General features: G+C 42.0%; 2 protein-coding genes across 7 annotated transcripts; one reads left to right on the forward strand and one right to left on the reverse strand.

Annotated features, from left to right (window-relative positions):
• Positions 1 to 241: 241 nt before the first annotated feature.
• On the forward strand, positions 242 to 2,122 carry RPL36AL (ribosomal protein L36a like). The gene is made up of 2 exons (XM_077126841.1): positions 242 to 367; positions 1,675 to 2,122. The coding sequence occupies exon 2, from the start codon at positions 1,705 to 1,707 to the stop codon at positions 2,023 to 2,025; it is 321 nt and encodes a 106-aa protein (XP_076982956.1). The 5' UTR covers positions 242 to 367; positions 1,675 to 1,704; the 3' UTR covers positions 2,026 to 2,122.
• Positions 1,676 to 18,395, reverse strand: LRR1 (leucine rich repeat protein 1). Of its 6 annotated transcripts, none has more exons than XM_077126839.1 (6): positions 18,177 to 18,395; positions 14,904 to 15,002; positions 11,548 to 12,269; positions 8,290 to 8,456; positions 7,911 to 7,980; positions 3,433 to 3,544 (listed from the first exon to the last, which is right to left on the reverse strand). In XM_077126839.1, coding segments are annotated over exons 1-6 (1,257 nt in total). In that variant the 5' UTR covers positions 18,375 to 18,395; the 3' UTR covers positions 3,433 to 3,543. The 6 variants fall into 6 exon arrangements, 5 of the variants coding, with proteins under 5 accessions (XP_076982951.1, XP_076982954.1, XP_076982953.1 ...); XR_013162162.1 differs by having other exon boundaries at positions 3,436 to 3,544; positions 4,991 to 7,980; XM_077126836.1 differs by lacking the exon at positions 7,911 to 7,980 and having other exon boundaries at positions 1,676 to 3,544.
• Between the last annotated feature and the right edge of the window lie 516 nt (positions 18,396 to 18,911).

Here is an 18,911-nt window from a genome sequence, read left to right on the forward strand (position 1 = left end):
GGCCGCACCGCGCCCCAGCTCCGTTACCTGCGCCTCCAGCGGCCCCGCGTCCTCTGCGCGCTCATCCTGACGCGGGTCCGGGGCCGCCGGGACTCAGGGACGCAGCTTCGCCCGGGCGGCGGAGACCGTGCTGACAGGCCGCGCCCGGCGGACAGCGCCGCGGCCCCACGGCCCTGCCCCTCCGCCCCGCCCCCGGGCTGCTGGTTGGCGCGCCCCGGACACGGCCCGGAACGCCCGGCGGCGCTGCTTGCTGCCTATTGGTTCGCAAAGCTGTCGCTCAGGCCTAGTTCCTACTTCCGCTTCCTTTCTGCCTTTCCGGTGAGGCGCGAGCCGGAGCAGGAGGGGAACGTGGACGCTACATTTACCGGTAAGCTAAAGAAGGGCCTGTACCCCTTCGGAGAGGAGCAGTCATTGCTCAGAGTCCCGGGATGGACTAGACGCTTGTGAGAAAGGGAAGGCGAGACCCTCCGCTTGGCTTAGCTGGGTTTAAGAACAAGCTTCTCCCTCAGGAAAGAGGCCCGCGCATGGCGGGTGCTGGTCGCTGAGACACGCCGGCCTGTTAAGGACACGTCAGCCTCGAGGCTGCTGACGAGTTACTAAGGACAGGAAAAGTGAAAGCAGGCTGACAGGGCTGTCGGAAAAGAGATGGGGCGGGCTGAGGCCATAGGTGATAGGTGGTGCGTGGAATCAGCCCTCCTTAAGAGCTAGTGTAGCCACGAAGCTGAGAGTTAAATAGATGACCGAATCGTTACACAGATGCCTTCTTTCTCTCTAGTATATTGTAGAAGAGCCAAAAAGAAATACCTGAAATTACAGAAGTCCACCTAGATGGATCTTTGATAGTGATTGTATAACTTTTACCTTGTGATTGTAAGACCTCGTGACTGGCGCCTGCTCGTCCCCAGCCTTATCCTGTTTTACAGCTTTAGAGTCTTAGGATCACAGCGACAATGTCCTACTGTTTACTAAATAGGAACTTCATCAGCCGGGAACTAACCACCCACTACAGCGCTTGTACTTGATGCTGTAATGGTTATTTTCTTTCAATTCCAGCTTAGTTCCACCCTTTTTATAACTGTTACTGTAGCTGAACTCCTTTGATTCTTGGAGACAGATTTTAGGCCCGTAGGCCATCTGGCTTCCTTGCTTCCCCTAGTAATAAGCCCTCCTTTTGAAGCCCTGGTGTCATAGATTGGCAGCTGTGCCCATCTGGCAGAGAACTACATGTGTTTGACCGGTAGCACTAGGAAATGGAGGAAGGGGTTCTGGAGTAGGGACGCGAGAAAAAAAAAACTAGGAGCTAGTCTTAGCCTTCTCTTTTTTTGCAAAAAGAAAAATTAGATAACCACTACTAGGCTTTTCTTTTTGTAAAGCCATGATAAATTAAGCCCTAAGGGATTAATTACTACTGACAGCCTTGTGCTGCTGCTGTGCTTTTGGTGTTATTAAATGAATCTCGTTCTACAGTCTAATCCAGTAATTTTAAACTAAGCATTTCAAAAAGGTGTGCACTTCTGTGTGCATTTACTCATATGGAAAATGACTATTTTGTGGATTTTTACAATACTGGGCTATGTAGTATCCTCTGTATTTTCCTATGTTTATTTGTGTAGCACTCTTTCATTTTTCAAGATGTTTAATCTCTACTATTTTATTTGAAATGTTTCGCTACAGTTTTCACTGTGTGGACAGCTTACGGTCAAGATGGTCAATGTACCTAAAACCAGAAGGACTTTCTGTAAGAAGTGTGGCAAGCATCAGCCTCACAAAGTAACCCAGTATAAGAAGGGCAAGGATTCCCTGTATGCCCAAGGAAAGAGGCGCTACGATCGGAAGCAGAGCGGCTATGGAGGGCAGACGAAGCCAATTTTCCGGAAGAAGGCTAAAACCACCAAGAAGATTGTGTTGAGGCTTGAATGTGTTGAGCCCAACTGCAGATCCAAGAGGATGCTGGCCATTAAGAGATGCAAGCATTTTGAATTGGGTGGAGATAAGAAGAGAAAGGGCCAAGTGATCCAGTTCTAAGCTTCCTGAGTCTTTAACCTTTTAAATCTGATGGGGGAATGTTGAAACTACAGAAGAATTACCTGTAGGAAAATAAATAGTAACTTTCTTACTTAAACCTTTTGTGGTTTTTAAAATAGAATTGTATGCATAATGTTCTGAACGAAGGAAATAATGGTAAATCATTTGGAAGTAAACTGAAGTTTATTCTTGTCTCAAATTCACATCATTTATATTAGGTTTTATAAGAATTATGGTTTTGTATTTTTGTACAAAAGAAGACAGTCCTGTCCTAAACTTTATAACCTGGTAGATCACACAGGGAAAAAACTTACTTTTGTTTTCTAGTCAATTTCAGACTTTGATGAATTCATAGTCATGAGTGATGAGCAGCTGGCATCACATTTTGCAAATATGAAATGAAGAGGATAAACCTGGCCTATGTATAACAGACTGACTTGGGGTGGAGGACCCAAGTTGGGGGGTAAAAGTTGACATTTTTGTAGTTGTGTAGTCCAAAAGGAATCACTAACTGCATATAGGTGTTTAAAATAAAATTAAGGCTTCTGTTACTCAGTTATACTAGCCACATTTCAGTATTCAACAGCCACAAGTAGCTAGTGGCTATCCTATTGGATAATGTAGATGTAGAACATTTTCATCCTCAGAAAATTATTTTGGACAGCGCTGTTGTAGACTGGTCTTGAATGTGAGACAGGAGTTTAAAATTGACTGCCAACTACAAAAAGTTTTGAAGGTAGTTAGTGAAAGTAAAAAAAAAAAAAATCACAGGAGTCCGTGATAGCATTAGCTTGTTTTCCGAACAAGTAAGACTACTTGAGGAATTATTCAAATGTTGGAGACATCTATGGGGAGGGTTGAGATAAGCAGTATGACTGAAAATGGAAACTTAGAAAGAATAGAAAGGAACTGTTTCTATTAATTATGAAAGGCAGTAAGATTAAGTTGAGTTGTCAAAATGACAGGAAAAACTGGGAAAGGCCAGGTTATGAGAAGAGGACATGAAATTCTGCTTTTCATTTATTGACTAAAGCATTCACATGAGGATGGTTTGTAGATTAGTAGAGTTAAAAGAATGCAAAGAGGGCAAAGGGCTAGAGTAATAGATGGTTAAAACTTGCTCCTAATAGTAGACTCATACAGCTGCATATAATGGATAATTGTTTTCTAAAATAATATAAAAGTCATATGTACAAATCAATTTTTAAATTTACCACAAAACATTTTAAAGAACCATGGTTTTTTAAATTTTCATTACTTTTTATTCAGTTGCATTTCTTGAAGACATAATTATTAAGAGTTATGTACCAAAAAACTCATTTAATAATACTGGCATTTGTAATTACCCATATGGATACAGGTACCAGAGTTCGTTCTTCATGCCACTTGGACCGGCTATCTAATGTCCTTGCCTTTCAGTCTGAAGCATTCCTTACAGGGCAATTGAGCATTTCTTTATACAGCAAGTGTAGGGTGATGAAGTCCTTCAGCTTTTCTTTTTTCATCACAATTGGCTTTTCTGTTTTGTGAAAAAATAACACATCCAAAAAGCAATAAATTTCAAAGCACATCACAACAATTAATTGTAAAACAGATTTCAGATTTGGTATGTGTTACAGTTTTAGGTTTTTACTTCTGTTCTAAGATACTGGAGTCTAAAGTATCAATATACTGATTCAGCAATCATCCTTTGTTAAACCCTGTCTTCTGATGGTGGGTGTATAACTCCACCATCACCATTGATCTTTCTCACGCTTTTTAGGGGTATTTGGGCTATGCCCACTCCAACTTTTTCATATTGGAAGGGGCTGTCAATAATATGGAATAGGGGCATGGAACAAGCTGATGTTCTGTAGAGGCTGACCCCTCAGTATTTCAGGACTTACCTGGTCCAGGGACCCATCTGGAGGTTGTAGGTTTCTGGAAAGCTACACTAGTGCCTGGAACCTTTGTAGGGTTTTATACAATGCCCTAGGTATTCTTTAGGATTGGCAGGAGTGGTTTTATTTGGGGTTTGGCAAGTTAGGAAAGGTAGCAATGTCTAACTGAAGCATGCTTAAGAGTCACCTCCAGAGTAGCCTCTTGACTGTTTGAACTCTCTCAGCCACTGATACTTTATTAGTTACACTTCTTTTCCCCTTTTGGTTAGGATGGCATTGCTGATCCACAGTGCCAGGGCCAGGCTCATCCCTGGGGTTCATCTCCCATGCTGCCAGGGAGATTTTCACCCCTGGATGTCCTGTCCCACATGAGGGGGAGGGCAATGGTTTCACTTGCAGAGTTGGGCTTAGAGAGAGGCCACATCTGAGTAACAAAAGAGGTCCTCCAGAAGTAATTCAGGCGTAACTACACATAAGCTGAGCTTCTCTGCTACATACATAAGCTTCACAGGAGCAAGCCTCAAAATCAAGGGCGTGGCCTACTTAGGTGTTCCTAATGTTTGGCACAGTATCAAGGGTTTCCTGGTAGTAAAGTAGAATGGTTTCATATTCTTTCTCCCACCCCTCAAGGGACTTTGCCAGTACTTTTTATCTAGTTAATATACTCTGAGCTGTATCTAGGCATTACATTAAGCTACACAGGATTAAAGACGCTCATTTTTATTCTGGGCTCCCTGTGTTTGGATTGTGTAAGTGATCCATCCAGATAGGTTGAGTTCGATTATGTGCTATTGAAAACTTAGGTTCTGGACAAAATTAACCTTTCTTCCTTTGGTCTCAAAGAGTAGGTGAGAGAGATGTTTACTTGGTGCAAAATTAATATTTTGGGTAGCACACTACCTAATTTAACTTGTCTGGTCAGTTTAGTTGAACAGCATAAGTAGATGGACTCTTGAAAAGGGCGTGAAATTTTGTTGGCTTGTCCAGGTTAGTGTGATGCCCTGATATATCCCAGAGTAATTTAGGCAGTGAATAAAAGTCCCCTTACGGGGCTGGGGATAAAGGAGGAAATATACAACCCTCACCATTTGGAGAATTCCTGATATTCTCGTAAGCAGTGGGGACAATCAAATCAATAGGCTGAGCCCTCGGTCTTGGTGTTCATCCCTATGAAACTCATTCCTGCAAAGAACAAGTTAAGTCTACTTAAAATTATGCTAGGAGTCACCTCCAGAGAACCTTTTGTTGCTCACGTGTGGCCTCTAAGCTAATTCAGCAGGTGAACTTACTGCCCTCCCCGCTACTGAGACATGACACGAGAGGTTTAAATCTCTCCGGCAATGTGGGACACAAATCCTGTATTGAGCTACCTGGCATCAAGGGATTGAGAAAGCCTTGATTAAAAGGGGGAAGAGAGGAATGAGACAAAATAAAGTGTCAGTGGCTGAGAGATTTCAAACAGAGTCGAGAGGTTATCCTGGAGGTTATTCTAATGCATTATATAGATATCCGTTTTTTAGTTTGATATATTGGAGTGGCTGGAGGGAAGTACCTAAAACTTTTGAGCTGTTTCAGTAGCCTTGATTCTTGAAGATGATTGTATAAAGATAACTTTTACAACGTGACTGTGAAAACCTTGTCTGATGCTCCTTTATCCAGGGTATGGACAGATGAGTAAAAAATATGGATAAAAAATAAATAATAGGGGATATAAGGGGTAAGATAAATTGGGTAGATGTAAATGCTAGTGGCCAATGAGAGGGAGGGTGTCAGGGATATGGGGTATGTTCTGGTTTGCTAGCTGCTGGAATGCAATTTATCAGAAATGAAATGGGGAATTAAAAAGGGGAATTTATTAAGTTGCAAGTTTACAGTTCTAAGGAATAAAAATGTCCCAATTAAAGCAAGTCTATAAACATGTCCAAATCAGGGTGCAATGGGTGGTTCAGTGGTAGAATGTGTGAGCCTTCCATGTGGGAGACCCAGGTTCGATTCCCTGGCCATGTACCATCCCACAAAAAAAAGTCTAAATTAAGGCACCAACAAGAGGTTTAAAGGCTAATGACATTCAGGGTTTCTCTCCCAGCTGGAAAAGCACATGGCGAACATGGTGATGTCTGCTAGCTTCTTCTCCAGGTCTCTTGCTTCATCAAACTCCCCCAGGGGCGTATTCCTTCTCCAAAGGTCTCTGGTTGCATGGGCTCTCTCATCTCTCATGGATCTCCAGCTCTCCCATTGCTCTCTCCAAAATGTTTCCACTTTTAAAGGATTCCAGTAAACTAATCAAGACCCCACCTGGAATGGGTGGAGTCACATCTTCCTCTAATCCAAGGATAATACCCCCAATTGAGCAAGCCACATCCCCGTGAAAATAATCTAATCAAGTTTCCACCCTACAGTCCTGAATAGGGATGAAAAGAAATGGTTGCTCCCACTAAAGATAGGGTCAGGATTAAAACATGGCTTTTCTAGGGTACATAAATCCTTTCAAACCGGCACAGATGCATGAGTTTTTCTTTTTTTCTTTTTTGGAGTGATGCAGATGTTCTAAAAAATGATCATGGTGATGAATATACAACCATATGATGATACTGTGAGCTGCTCATTGTATACCATGCATGGACTGAATATGTGGCAATAAAAATTAAAAAAAAAAAAAAAGGGTAGATGAGGTTCTAAAATATAGACAGTCTCTTCCTTACCCCTGTATTCTGAATTACCTTAATCCTGGCCTGATTGGCTTCGTTCTTACCTCTAAATACCAGAGAATCATGTTTTAATGAAGTGGTTTTTAATATTTATAGACAATCCCTCACTATTTATGAGCTTAGAAAATCCTAAAATATTTCACTTAATTATAGGATTCTTGGTCTTAAAGACAAAAAGTAAATTAACTTTAGAAGGCAGTAGAAAGCCTGAGCCTGAAATCTGAGATTGATTCATGTACGTCCCTCCCAGGGTGATCGATCTGTTAGGATTAAATAAAAATACCGTATATAACAGCACCTAGAACAAAGTAGGTACCAGATAAAGGGTAGCTTTTTAAATTTAAGCTCATTTTTGCATTATATACACTTTTTTTTTTTTTTTAACATGGGCAGGCACTGGGAATCGAACCCGGGTCCTCAGGCATGGCAGGCAAGCATTCTTACCTGCTGAACCACCGTGGCCCGCCCTATATATACTTTTTAACGAAAAGCATCTAGGAAGAATATAGAAGTCTTGCTGGAAGAAAGTGACTGATAGTAATACAAACTTAAATTAACTCAAAGAATTACTCCTCTCATCTCTAAGAGGATCAGCTCAAATATAAAATAAATTTTAACAAAAATATGACATTTTAAGCTATTTAATCAGGAATGTTTAAATTTTCAGAAATGAAAAAAATCCTCCAAAGATGAAACATTTTAGGGAGACAAAGAAGGCAGTAGTTACGTATGTCATAAGAAATAGTCTTATATAGACCCCTTCCTACTTCCAAGCCCCAAAGAAAAATGAAACTTTTCTAACAGTGGAGAAGCTTTTCTCCAACGACTTTTACTCTTTCCTCTCCTTTGTTCCCAGAAACCCTTGTGAGGCTATGGCAGTGGCCAGGGGAGAGGCTGATTTCAACTAGGGCAGTGGGAGTGAAGGGAAAGTAACCATTCTAGTGAGTCTAACTTACAATATTCCATAAATTTGGTTCCTTTCCCTATCCTCTGCCCTGGTTCAAATCTTCATCATCCTTCAATTGGTCTATTGCCATCAACTTTTAAATCTTTTAAACATATTTAGAGATAACAATAGTGTCCCCCCCCCAAAAAAAAACTAAAACACCAACCTTCAAATAATACAGAATAGTAAAAAGTGAAAAAGTGGTATACGTCAACACTTGTATGTGATTTTATACTAAAAAAAATGTTCACTATACTTTAGAGCCTATTAGTCTTCTATGGTATATTGTCTGCATACAGAAATTCAATGTAATTAACATTTAAGAAGAAAGTTGACAGAATTCTTAATTACCAAAATGACTGGGATCCATATCTGTTTAACACTAAAGGATAACCCCACAGACCATTCTGGAAACTCGATGCTGAAATCAACACAAATGTAATAAACCAGTAAAAAGTTAACCCCACAATAAAATTAAAATGGGTTTTAATGAAATTAAGGTTTTAGAATCAAATTATTAAAAATGTTAGAACGCATTTTCTTCCTCTTAAGCAAGTATACAAAAAAGCTCCCCCTTCTCCAATTTGACACTGAAACATAAATGTATAGGAAACTAATTTGTAACTATATGAAATTTCTTTTTGTGGTATCGCCTATTACTTTAACATATCCGAGCTATTTACATAACAGGCTAAAGAACAGAAGTAGGAGATTACAGGTGCTTCCGTACCACCCATGTTATCTACTAGGACCACGGTGTGAGCGACAGAGTGCAGATTCATGGTAGTCGTTCCTTGGATGAAACAGCGTAGACAGAATCTTCCACAAACACAAGTTTTTGCAGTATCCAAATCTTGGCAAAGATGGAAAGGAATGATATGAGAGCCATATGGAATCCTATTGGATAAAAAATGTTTAAAAATATATTACTAGATTCAGAATTTCATGTATTATGGCAAATATTACTATACTGAGTTATAAAATGAAAAATTTAAATTAATTTTATTTAAGTGACTCTGTATTATTGTTTTATCTTCCCAATAAGTGAGAATGGAAAAAATAGCACTAGAAAATAGCATGTTACATATTGTGGATATAAGTGAGTCTATATCACTTCAGAAACTATCTTTCAACCAGCCACTTAATAGCATAACCCAATGAACAGAATGGAAATCATCTGTTCTTTCTATGATCATACTTATATGTTATGACCAGGGTAACATCATAATTTAAATGTATAGCTGTTACAGAATTCTGGTAATTTGAAGGCAGAGTCTCATTTTTACTTCGTAATGGATGAATCACTGAATTCTACTTGCAAAGAAACATGTACAATCCATGCACTCTCCTAAGCAGCAATTGTTAAAAGGGAATTTTAAACTGTGCAAACATGAAAGACATGTTGTCTGGGTTACTTACTTTCCTTTGGTGGTTGAGCAAGTAAAGCTGACCTCACCTTGCTTAAATAATTTTATTCTCCTGCTTAAAACCTTTCAATGGTTCCCAATAAAGCACTTTTTGCCATTGTCTACAAGACACTAGGAGGTCATCTCTTTAGACTGCCAGCCTACTAAGTACCTCCTCACTAAACTATGCCCAAGTCACTCTGTCTCCCATAAACTCTGTGGTTTTTGCTGTTTTATTCAGTCCTAGCATAGTCTGGTACATAAAAAGGCACTGTTATTTATCAACAAATAAACCGACTCTCATAATTTAAACTAGAGTTTACAATTCTGTCAGAAAGTCTTGAAAAGATACGTCTCAAACCAAAAATAGTAGTACCTCTGGAAAGGGATGACAGATTAGCCTGGTTTATGATTTTCTTTTTTTTTTTTTTTTAAGTATTTATTCCTTGTGTAACATTTTTTTAAAAACCATGCCAGGAAGTGTCTTTGACATGTTTACAATTAATCTTTTTTAGGCTATTTTATTATAGTCTATGTAAACAGGTAAAAGGTAATGACTTTATTTTCTTTGTAACATAATTTAAACTGCCATACATTTTCCTAATAGACCATAACTTTATGTTTGTAACCTGTAGTTAGGACCATTTACAATGTAAACACTACAATGCTAAATCATTCAGCACCACAAATTATTTTTCTGCTGAACTATGCCTTGCTTATCATGTTTTGTTCATCTATATTTTTCCTTTCAACTTTACACTTTTCCCTGTTGGACTTCAGTTTATTTTTACTAATCATTTAGCCATTTGTCACAGTCTTTTCAAATTCTTGAAAAATGCTTATAATATTTCTCATTTGGGCAAAACTTTTAAATTTAAATAAATACAGTATTTAATTGAGACCTATTTATGGAGCCAGGAACTGTTTTAGGCACTTACATGTATTATTTAACAGGTAATTTATGAGGTTGAGTCACTGCCTTAAACCAGCGATTCTCAAAGTGTGGTCCCCTGACCAGTTCCATCTGGGAACTTGTCGAAAATGCAATTTCTCTGGCCCCACTCCAAACTCGGCAAATCAGACTCAGAGAGTGGGTCAGCAATCTATTTTAATGTAGTCCTCAAAGTGTAGTCCGTGGACTAGTAACTTCAGCCTCACCTGGAAGTTTGTTAGAAATCTAGAATCTCCAACAAGACCTCTGAAAAGAATCTGCTAACAAGACTTCTATATGGTTTAAATGTACACTAGAGTGTGAGAGACACTGGCAGTAAAGAAGTGATTCTCAATTCTAGTTAGTTTCGCATTAGAATCTTCTGGTTTAAAAAAAAAAAAAAAGAGGGGCCTACTCCCAAAGATTCTGACTATTTCTTCTTGAGTGGGGACTAATCACTAGAATTAAAAAAACAAAAAAAAAAACAAAAACTCAATAGATCTTAAATGTGAAGTCTGAAAACCACAACTTTGGTAAGAGTTCCTATCTTGGGGATGGCAGGGAGGGAGGAATAAATTGGTTTTCAGTGAAGTATTATCCATAATCTTTACTCATGATTCCAATGGCATTTCAAAATCATATGCAAAATTCTGTGTGTATATTCACGTGTGCCTTTTCACGGGCCTCTTAATTTTTGTCAGCTTTTTTTTAAAGAGCTCCCCCCATCCAATTAAGACCTCCTCTTTGAAATATCCATCATTTTATAAGCACGCAATCATTTGATCCACATCTTAGTTTTTACTCCTATATGAAAGAAGCATGAACAAAATTTATAACTGAAGTTCAGTGTTTCATAAAGACAACTACAGTTACTGTTCAGAGACACGGCAAAGGGAACCAATAAATATTGAGTCTACCATATGCCAAATTTGGCATATTTTAGCTCATTTATCCTTACAGCATTTCTGTAAAGTGGATTTGTTCCTATTTCACAGATGAGAAAAACCAGAGGTTTATAATTTGCTAAAGTCTTACACTCTTACCAAGACTGACTCCAAAGCCCACATTCTTTCTGCTATGCCAGCAGAGTGCACTGAGATCTCTGAGAGGACTCACCAAGCCACAGACAGCTGGACCCCAATCCCATAGTTTCTAATTCAGTAGGCTGGGTGTGGAGGGATGGGGGTGGGGGAGTCCAAAACTGTAACAAATTCATTCACTGAAATATTTACTGAATGCCCAATGCATGTCAGGAGCACATTTTAGACCCTAGGGAAATATGGGTGAGCAAAACGAAGTCCATGCCCTCATGGATCTTGTATTCTAGTGGGGAAAACTGACAATAAATGTTAAAAATATATATATAATGCCAGGTAATAAGTCTTGTGACAAAAAAAAAACCATTAAGGACTCACTGTTGCTGTAAGGCAGTGATTCTCAAGCTCGAGAATGCATCCGCACCACAGATGGGGGATAAAACTTTAGAAAAAGTGGTCAGTTAAGACCTTTCTGGGGTGACACATGAACAGAGAACTCAATGAAAAAGGAAGCTATGAGACATTCTGAAGGAAAAGCATTCTGAAGATAAGGAACAGCAAATGTAAAAAGGAGTCAGATTGTGCATTATACTTTATGACTAGTAAAGTTTTACCTGTTATATAATATGGTTCGTGCAGAAGATTCCAATAAAGTTAATGGTGCTTGCAGCATTATAATTGGAAGAATTTTTGGTTGTTCAAAAGTATTTCCAAAAAGATCCAAGTACTCAAGAGATAAATTTTTAAACTCACTAGGCAAAAATGGAAGCTTATTTCGAGCTGCTGACAAAAAACGCAGGTTCTTCAGTAGTCCTATCTTGAAAGGAAATCGAATCAATTCATTATCATCAAGTTTCAAATCTGTAAGTTCTCGGAGCTGGCAAAACTGCACAGGGAGTGCCTTAATTTTGTTCTTGCTGAGATCCAAACTCTGAAGTGACTTCTGGAGTGTAGATTGACACAAGGCCACGTTAAATGACTCCAAGTGATTGTCATTCAGATTAAGTTCTTGAAGGTGGATAAGGTCTCCAATTGTAGCTGGAAGCTTTTTTATATGGTTGTGACTCAAGTCTAATTTCTTAAGGTTTTTTAAGCAAAGCATACGCATATCAACCCGGGCAAGTCCACAATAAGAAGTCTGAAGATGTTCCAGAGAATATGGGAAGTTCTTGCTTAAAGGATAGTCCTTTTTGGATGTGATAACCATTTTAGTTTTAAATTTCTCAAATTCTGAAGTCTTTACTGGTGTGAGGGTTGAAAGTGGTGCCTCAACATCACAACCTCGGTGAGCCAGTCGCACAGCTGAAAGGAAACCCTTTAAACTGCTGGAATTGGCCTGAATAAATAAAAGTAAGTTGTACAATTATAAATTTCATTTTAGGTAATGCTTGCATTCTAGTTCTTCCCATAACAAGTTCTGTAAAGAGTTACAAAGTACTTCAAAATGATACAATCATTTATTGAGTATGTCTATAAAAATAAATTTTAGTATTTTGACTAAACTTCAATATAGTTACTTAAAAGCTTTTGAAAAAAATTATGTTGACAGACACATTCTAAATAAAACTTTTCAAAGGAAGAATCAACTTCAAGGTATAAAACAGGAAAACATTAAAGGATTCTACATAAGATTTGAATTTAGCATGAACTGACCTAAACTTTCATTGCCGCGGAGACGGGCCATGCATGCTGTGCACTATAAAACGCCCAGGGGCTGGGGGGTGCCACTCTCAAACACTGTGAGCTGTGCAGAGCAGTGGCCCTGTCTAAAGGCCACCTTTTGGAAGTGTAAATATTACTGAGCACCAGTTACATGCAAAATACTATGCTGGGCAGAGTGAAGTATACAAAGATAAGGTAGAAGAATATTCCCCGAAGAAACACCTAAGTGGAAGAGTTAGGGTATACATGTAAACAAGAACCTATAGAATTAGTTGAATGTCAAATCAGAAGTTCTAACAAAGTGCTAGAACTCATCAAAGGCAAAAGAGAGTACTTACGGCTGCACAGAAAGAGAAATCACTTATTAGAGAAAGTGGCATTTGAACTGTCATAAAAAATAGCTAATACATATAGGATATTTTATAGTTTTCTAAATGTTCTACGTGAAGGATGGATGAGCTTTCAACGAGCATGAGAAACTAAGTACCTGGTCCTATTTTGTTGGAATGCAGGAGCTCTGCAGGGGAATGAGTGACTGGAGGCACAGCATGGGACTAGACTGTGGATGAGCTTGGATATAAAGCTAAGGCAGACAGAACAATCAGGTAGGCTGTGGGAAATCCTTGAGGAATTTCCAGCATGAGTTATAAGACAAGAGCTAAACATTATTTTGGCAACAGTGTACACAATGAACTAAAGTAGGGAAAGAAAGTTCAGAGGGAGACCTGGGTCAAGTAGGTCAATTAAGGATTTCTGCTTCCATACTTGGGCGTGACTCACAATAAAAGCTGAAGCAATGGGTTGAGGTCAGGTACAGTCACAAACAGTCAGAGGACTGGGATAAAGCCTTTACACTGGGTGGAGGAAAAAAAGTCACCAGGGGCAAGAGATAAAAGAGTGGTTGAGAGAATTGAAAGTAAACGAGGATGGTACCCTATCACAGATGCCAAGGAAGGAAAAAGGGTTATCAAGAAAGGGATGTTTTTTGGTGTCAAATTTTACAGAGATGGAAAAGGATGAGAACTAATGGAAATGTAACTGGTTAATAAGAAGATCACTGAGCTTCAACATAGTATTTTGAATAAACCAGTGAAAGTAAAGGTCAAAAGAGATCGAGGAGGTGGATGCAATGGAAGTGGCCTTTGCCTTTCCAGAAATTTGTCTGTTTTATCTTTTAAATGGTAAGACCTGAGCATATTTTCAGGTAGAAGAAAAAAATTAGTGGAAGCAAGAGCAAATGAAAAACCATGAGAACAAGGAGGATGTAATATAAAGTTGTTCTGGTTTGCTAGCTGCCGGAATGCAACACACCAGAGACGGACTGGCTTTTAATAAAAGGGGATTTATTTTGTTGGTTCTTCAGAGGAAAGGCAGCTAACTTTCCACTGAGGCTCTTTTCTTACGTGGAAGGCACAGGATGGTCTCTGCTGGTCTTCTCTCCAGGCCCCTGGGTTCCAACAACTTTCCCCGGGGTGATTTCTTTCTCCATCTCCAAGGGCCCGGGCTGAGCTGCAAGTGCTGAGATGAGGAATGCCAAGCTGCTAGACTGTGCTACATTGCGTTCTCTCATTTAAGCACAAGCCAATTAAGTTAAACGTCACTCATTGCAGCAGACACACCTCCTAGCCGACTGCGGATGTAATTAGCAACAGATGAGATTCACCTATCATTGGCTCATGTCCACAGCAACAGAACTAGGTGCTTTCACCTGGCCAAGTTGACAACTGAATCTAACTACCACAAAAGTGATTCCGTTAAATCCAAATTTCTTAAATAGTTGTAAAACCTTTAATGTTTGCAAAGCACTTTGCAATTAAGACATCACTCCTATTTTAGGAGGGGAAGAGAAGGACAGATGGCACAAAAACACCATTAAAAAAATTAATTTTTAAAATCATTATAGTAAATATAAAAAAATACAAAAGAAAAAAAGATGGTTCTAATTGCATTTTACCCCTTTTTCATACCAAACTTAGATTTGTAACCTGTGGTTTACTGGCAACGTGTAGACTTATTGCCGCTTACCTTATAGAGTTCAAAAATCTAATACTCCAAGGTTCCACCTTGGGTACAGAAGAAAATTCAGCAGTTTCCCTTCCATCCTAGACAGCATTTACTAGAGTAGACTCTGCCCTATAGAAGGTACGTGAGCATACTACTCTGGGAAGCTGCCTCTTGTGCCACTGCCTCTTCAAATACCTGCAAAAGTCCGTCCCTATTTGGCTACATGCAAGATCAGTATGCTCAACAACCTTCTTCATAGAGAACACAGTCAAGCAATTTAACCATAATGTTTTTAATACCATACCTTACTTAGATAAATATCCACAGGAGGTTCCTTTAACCGAACAGTGGCTTTCCCTTCATCCACAAATTTGGTGAAGAATTGCTCAATGTTCTCCTTTAGCTGCTTAAAACCAATAGAAAAAAAAGACAAAACTGTATTTTGTTATATAATATTTATTACACCAGAATGTGCTAGTCATTTGTTAGGCTCTGGTTTGGCTATTAGCCTTTAACGCCAGGTGTCTGATAGTTTTAAGTTCTCAAGTTTTGTGTTTGATTTTTTTTTTAGCAGTTAGGTAGTTACATTTCTTACCTAGCCCACCGTGGCTGCTACTGTTCTGTATGTCTAGTAACTCTCTCCTTTTCTGGGACCAGAATCCCCTAGGTTTTGGGAGAATGCTCCTTTCCTCTCATTTCCACCTGGGCTCTGGGAGGACTTGCCAGTAGTAGTTACCTTGCCTTTATAACCTCAGTTGATTATTCTGAGGTGGGCACACCTTCCACTAGTTTATAAACTCTAAGAGAGCAGAGATTTTTCCTCCTTTGTTCACTACTGTATCCCCAGAGTCAGAACAGTGACTAGCATTTAGAAGGTGCTCAAAAATTTTTGTTTAATGACTGATGTTGTTAATGCTCTGGGCTTCAATTCAACAACTATTTATTGAGAAGCCACTATGTACCACAGGTACCATGACAGGGGTTTGGACATGGTGAACACGACTGACACGGTAACTATACTCACAGAATTTACAATCTGAATTGAAAGCTCAGGAGATATTAGGCAAGTGAAGACACTGGAAGAGGGAGAGGACTAGTCTTACTGTAAGAGGGAACAATGTGTGCAAAGCACTGAAGAGAGAGCCTGACATCTCAGTTCCATATGGCTCAAGGGTTCAGTGAAAGAGAGACAGGTGAGTCTGGTGAGGTTATGATTGAGACTAGATGATCAGAGATAGTGTAAACTAAGGTCAGAATTTTGGATTTTATTCTAGGAACAATTAAATCCACTGAAGGATTTCAAGCTAGAGAACTTGATTAGATCTGCATTTTTAAAGTTCTCTTTACCTGCAGTGTAAAGATACGCTTTGGGGAAAAGGAGAATGGGATGGTAGAAGGAAGATCCCTTAAAAAGACTAACCAAGCAAGAGATGGTGGTGGCTTAGACTACAGCTGAGATGAAGTAAGAAAACCAATTTTAAAGATATTTAGGAGATAGAATTAGAAGGATTTGATATTGGATATGGGGATGCAAGAGTTTTGAGGCTTCTGGATGGAGGCACAATTTAATGAGTTGCAGGACACTCAGAAAAGCAGGCTTATGGGTGGCAAGGAAAATTGTTAGATATTTTGAGTTTGGACGCTACAACACATTCAGGTGAAGATCTTCGCTAGTAGGTAGCAGATTCAAGTCTGAAGTTACAGGAGAGGACTGACTGAAGATACAGATTTGGGAGTCGTGGATGGTATTTAAAGTCAGAAAAGAACAGGGTATAAAAACAGCCACCAAACACTTCCTTCATGTAGTACTAATATCTACTCTTCAAGGCCCAGGTTCAATAGCAATTTAATTCACCCAACAAATATTTATTAAGTCTCTAAAAGCCCAGGCCCAACACCACCTTAATTCATTCAACAAATGTTTATTTAGGACCAATTATGTACTGTGGCACTACTACTTCTGCAAATACAAACCAAGTTTGTATTTCCCATGGCACCTAGCACTATAACTGCACACAGGTCTTCAACTAGAAGTTTACAATAAAATTTTGGTTAGGATTCCTACCAGCTATTGATCTGTTAGCATAGAACTTGGGAGAGATCATTAGAAGTTTTTTTAAAGAAGCAGCACCTGATGGACATGAAAGGGACAAGTTTGGGGGAAGGCACTGGGGGAGAAAAGGGAGACCAATTCAGGTTACATGTTTGCTTCCGTCATTTAACAATTTTCTAATCTAAAGACTTTTTAAAGTCTTTTCTAGTCAAAAAAATTGATATGAATTGGTCTATAAAAAGCGGTAAATCTTTAGATGTTCAGCTACTTAGATCAGCAGTGACTCTGAATGACAGTGACAACCCTTTTCCAAGTATGAGGATCTACTGTGGAGTAGGCATAACACTGTATGGGACACAATACCTGAAATTGTATAAAACCCAGTCAAGAGTCAGATGCTCAGATAAACTGCCCCCTGAGCTTTATTTACAGTAAACACAGAGGCATCCCAGCCATTTTCACAAAATAACAGCGCTTGGTACGTGGAGGGAAGGGGAAGTTGTGCGCTTTAAAAATCCTATTTCAGTTTCCAACTACTTGCAGAAAATTTACTACTGTTAGGCAGGCACGGAAAAACTTTGGATCTACGAAACTGAATCAATCGTTGTAAAAAAGCGATGCAGTAACCAACCACGGTGCTCCTGGGCGAATGGGGCCTGGGACCTCCCCATACACTCTCCACCCATCACCCCTTAGGAGTCCCCTGATTAAAACAAAAAATCCGCATTCTTTTTCTGTAAACCTAAACTCTCCTAACAAGCTACTGGAAACACTGCGGGGGAGGAAAAGGACTTACTGAGCAAAACTGCAGTTACTTTACTCTTCCCCCAAACTGGACTGCTGCTTAATTTGCAGTTTAGTTTCAAGGCCAACACTCCAGAGGCTTTAAAACAGCGGAATTTACGTCTACGACTACATAGCAGCGCTGCTCGTCACCCCAGAAAGACCGCGTCGTAGGACCGGACAGGGAACGGAATCGAGCTTTTCTCCTTCGGGTCCGTGCGGGTCGCCCAGGCCCCGAGAACGCGGGGGTGGTGGGAGCTCGGGGACCCCCAGAGCGAACCCCGTCCGCGGAACCCCCGGAGCGGGCACCCCGACCGCGGGACCCCTGGAGCAGGCACCCCGACGGCGGAACCCCGGGCACGGGCACCCCGACCGCGGGACCCCTGGAGCGGGCACCCCGACCGCGGAACCCCAGGCGCGGCACCCCGACCGCGGGACCCCTGGAGCAGGCACCCCGACCGCGGGACCCCTGAAGCAGGCACCCCGACCGCGGGACCCCTGAAGCAGGCACCCCGACCGCGGAACCCCGGGCACGGGCACCCCGACCGCGGAACCCCTGGAGCGGGCACCCCGACGGCGGAACCCCGGGCGCGGCACCCCGACCGCGGAACCCCGGGCGCGGCACCCCGACCGCGGAACCCCGGGCGCGGCACCCCGACCGCGGAATCCCGGGCGCGGCACCCCGGACGCGGCACCCGGACCGCGGGCCCGACGCGGCGCAGGCCAGCGGGCTGCACGCACCTCATAACGAGTCCCGCGCTTGTCCTTCAGGGTGGAGATGAGGAGACAGGCGGGCTGCGGACCGCCGCATTCGAACCCTACCCGGGGCCGCGTCTGCTGACACAGGCTCAGCACGGCCCGGACGCCTCGGCCCCGGTTCCTCAGCCCCAGGGCCGGCAGCTGCCGCCTCATCACCTCCACCTCGCAGTGCAACTTCATCGCCCCAGCGGCTGCGCCCGGGCCCCGCGCGCCTTTGAAACTTCCTAGTTCCCGCCGCGCCGCGCCGCGCCCGGGGGCCTCGAGGGCGCGGGCTGTCCGCGGACCTGCCTGCCTGCCGTCCCGGGCTTTCTTTAGTACAGCGGCTCTACGCGTCCCGCGGACAGTCCAGCGTCCCCGCTCCCGAGAGGGCCGGATTCCGACCGTGGCCTCAGAGCAGCAGTGCGCGGCCCTCGCCGCAGAGGACCCGCCTCGCGGCCCTCGAGACCGGCGCTCGTGGGGGCAACCCCTGTGCGGGGGCGGTGCTGAGGCCGCGGGGCCTGCGGAGGGGGCGGGGTCGGTGCTGAGGCGGCGGGGGGCGGGGTCGGTGCTGAGGCCGCGGGGTCGGTGCTGAGGCCGCGGGGGGGCGGGGTCGGTGCTGAGGCCGCGGGGTCTGCGGAGGGGGCGGGGTCGGTGCTGAGGCCGCGAGGGTCTGCGGAGGGTGGTGGGGTGCTGAGGCCGCGAGGGTCTGCGGAGGGCGGTGGGGTGCTGAGGTCGCGA

Source organism: Tamandua tetradactyla, chromosome 14 (genome assembly GCF_023851605.1).
Source record: "Tamandua tetradactyla isolate mTamTet1 chromosome 14, mTamTet1.pri, whole genome shotgun sequence".
Classification (NCBI taxonomy): Eukaryota; Metazoa; Chordata; class Mammalia; order Pilosa; family Myrmecophagidae; genus Tamandua; species Tamandua tetradactyla.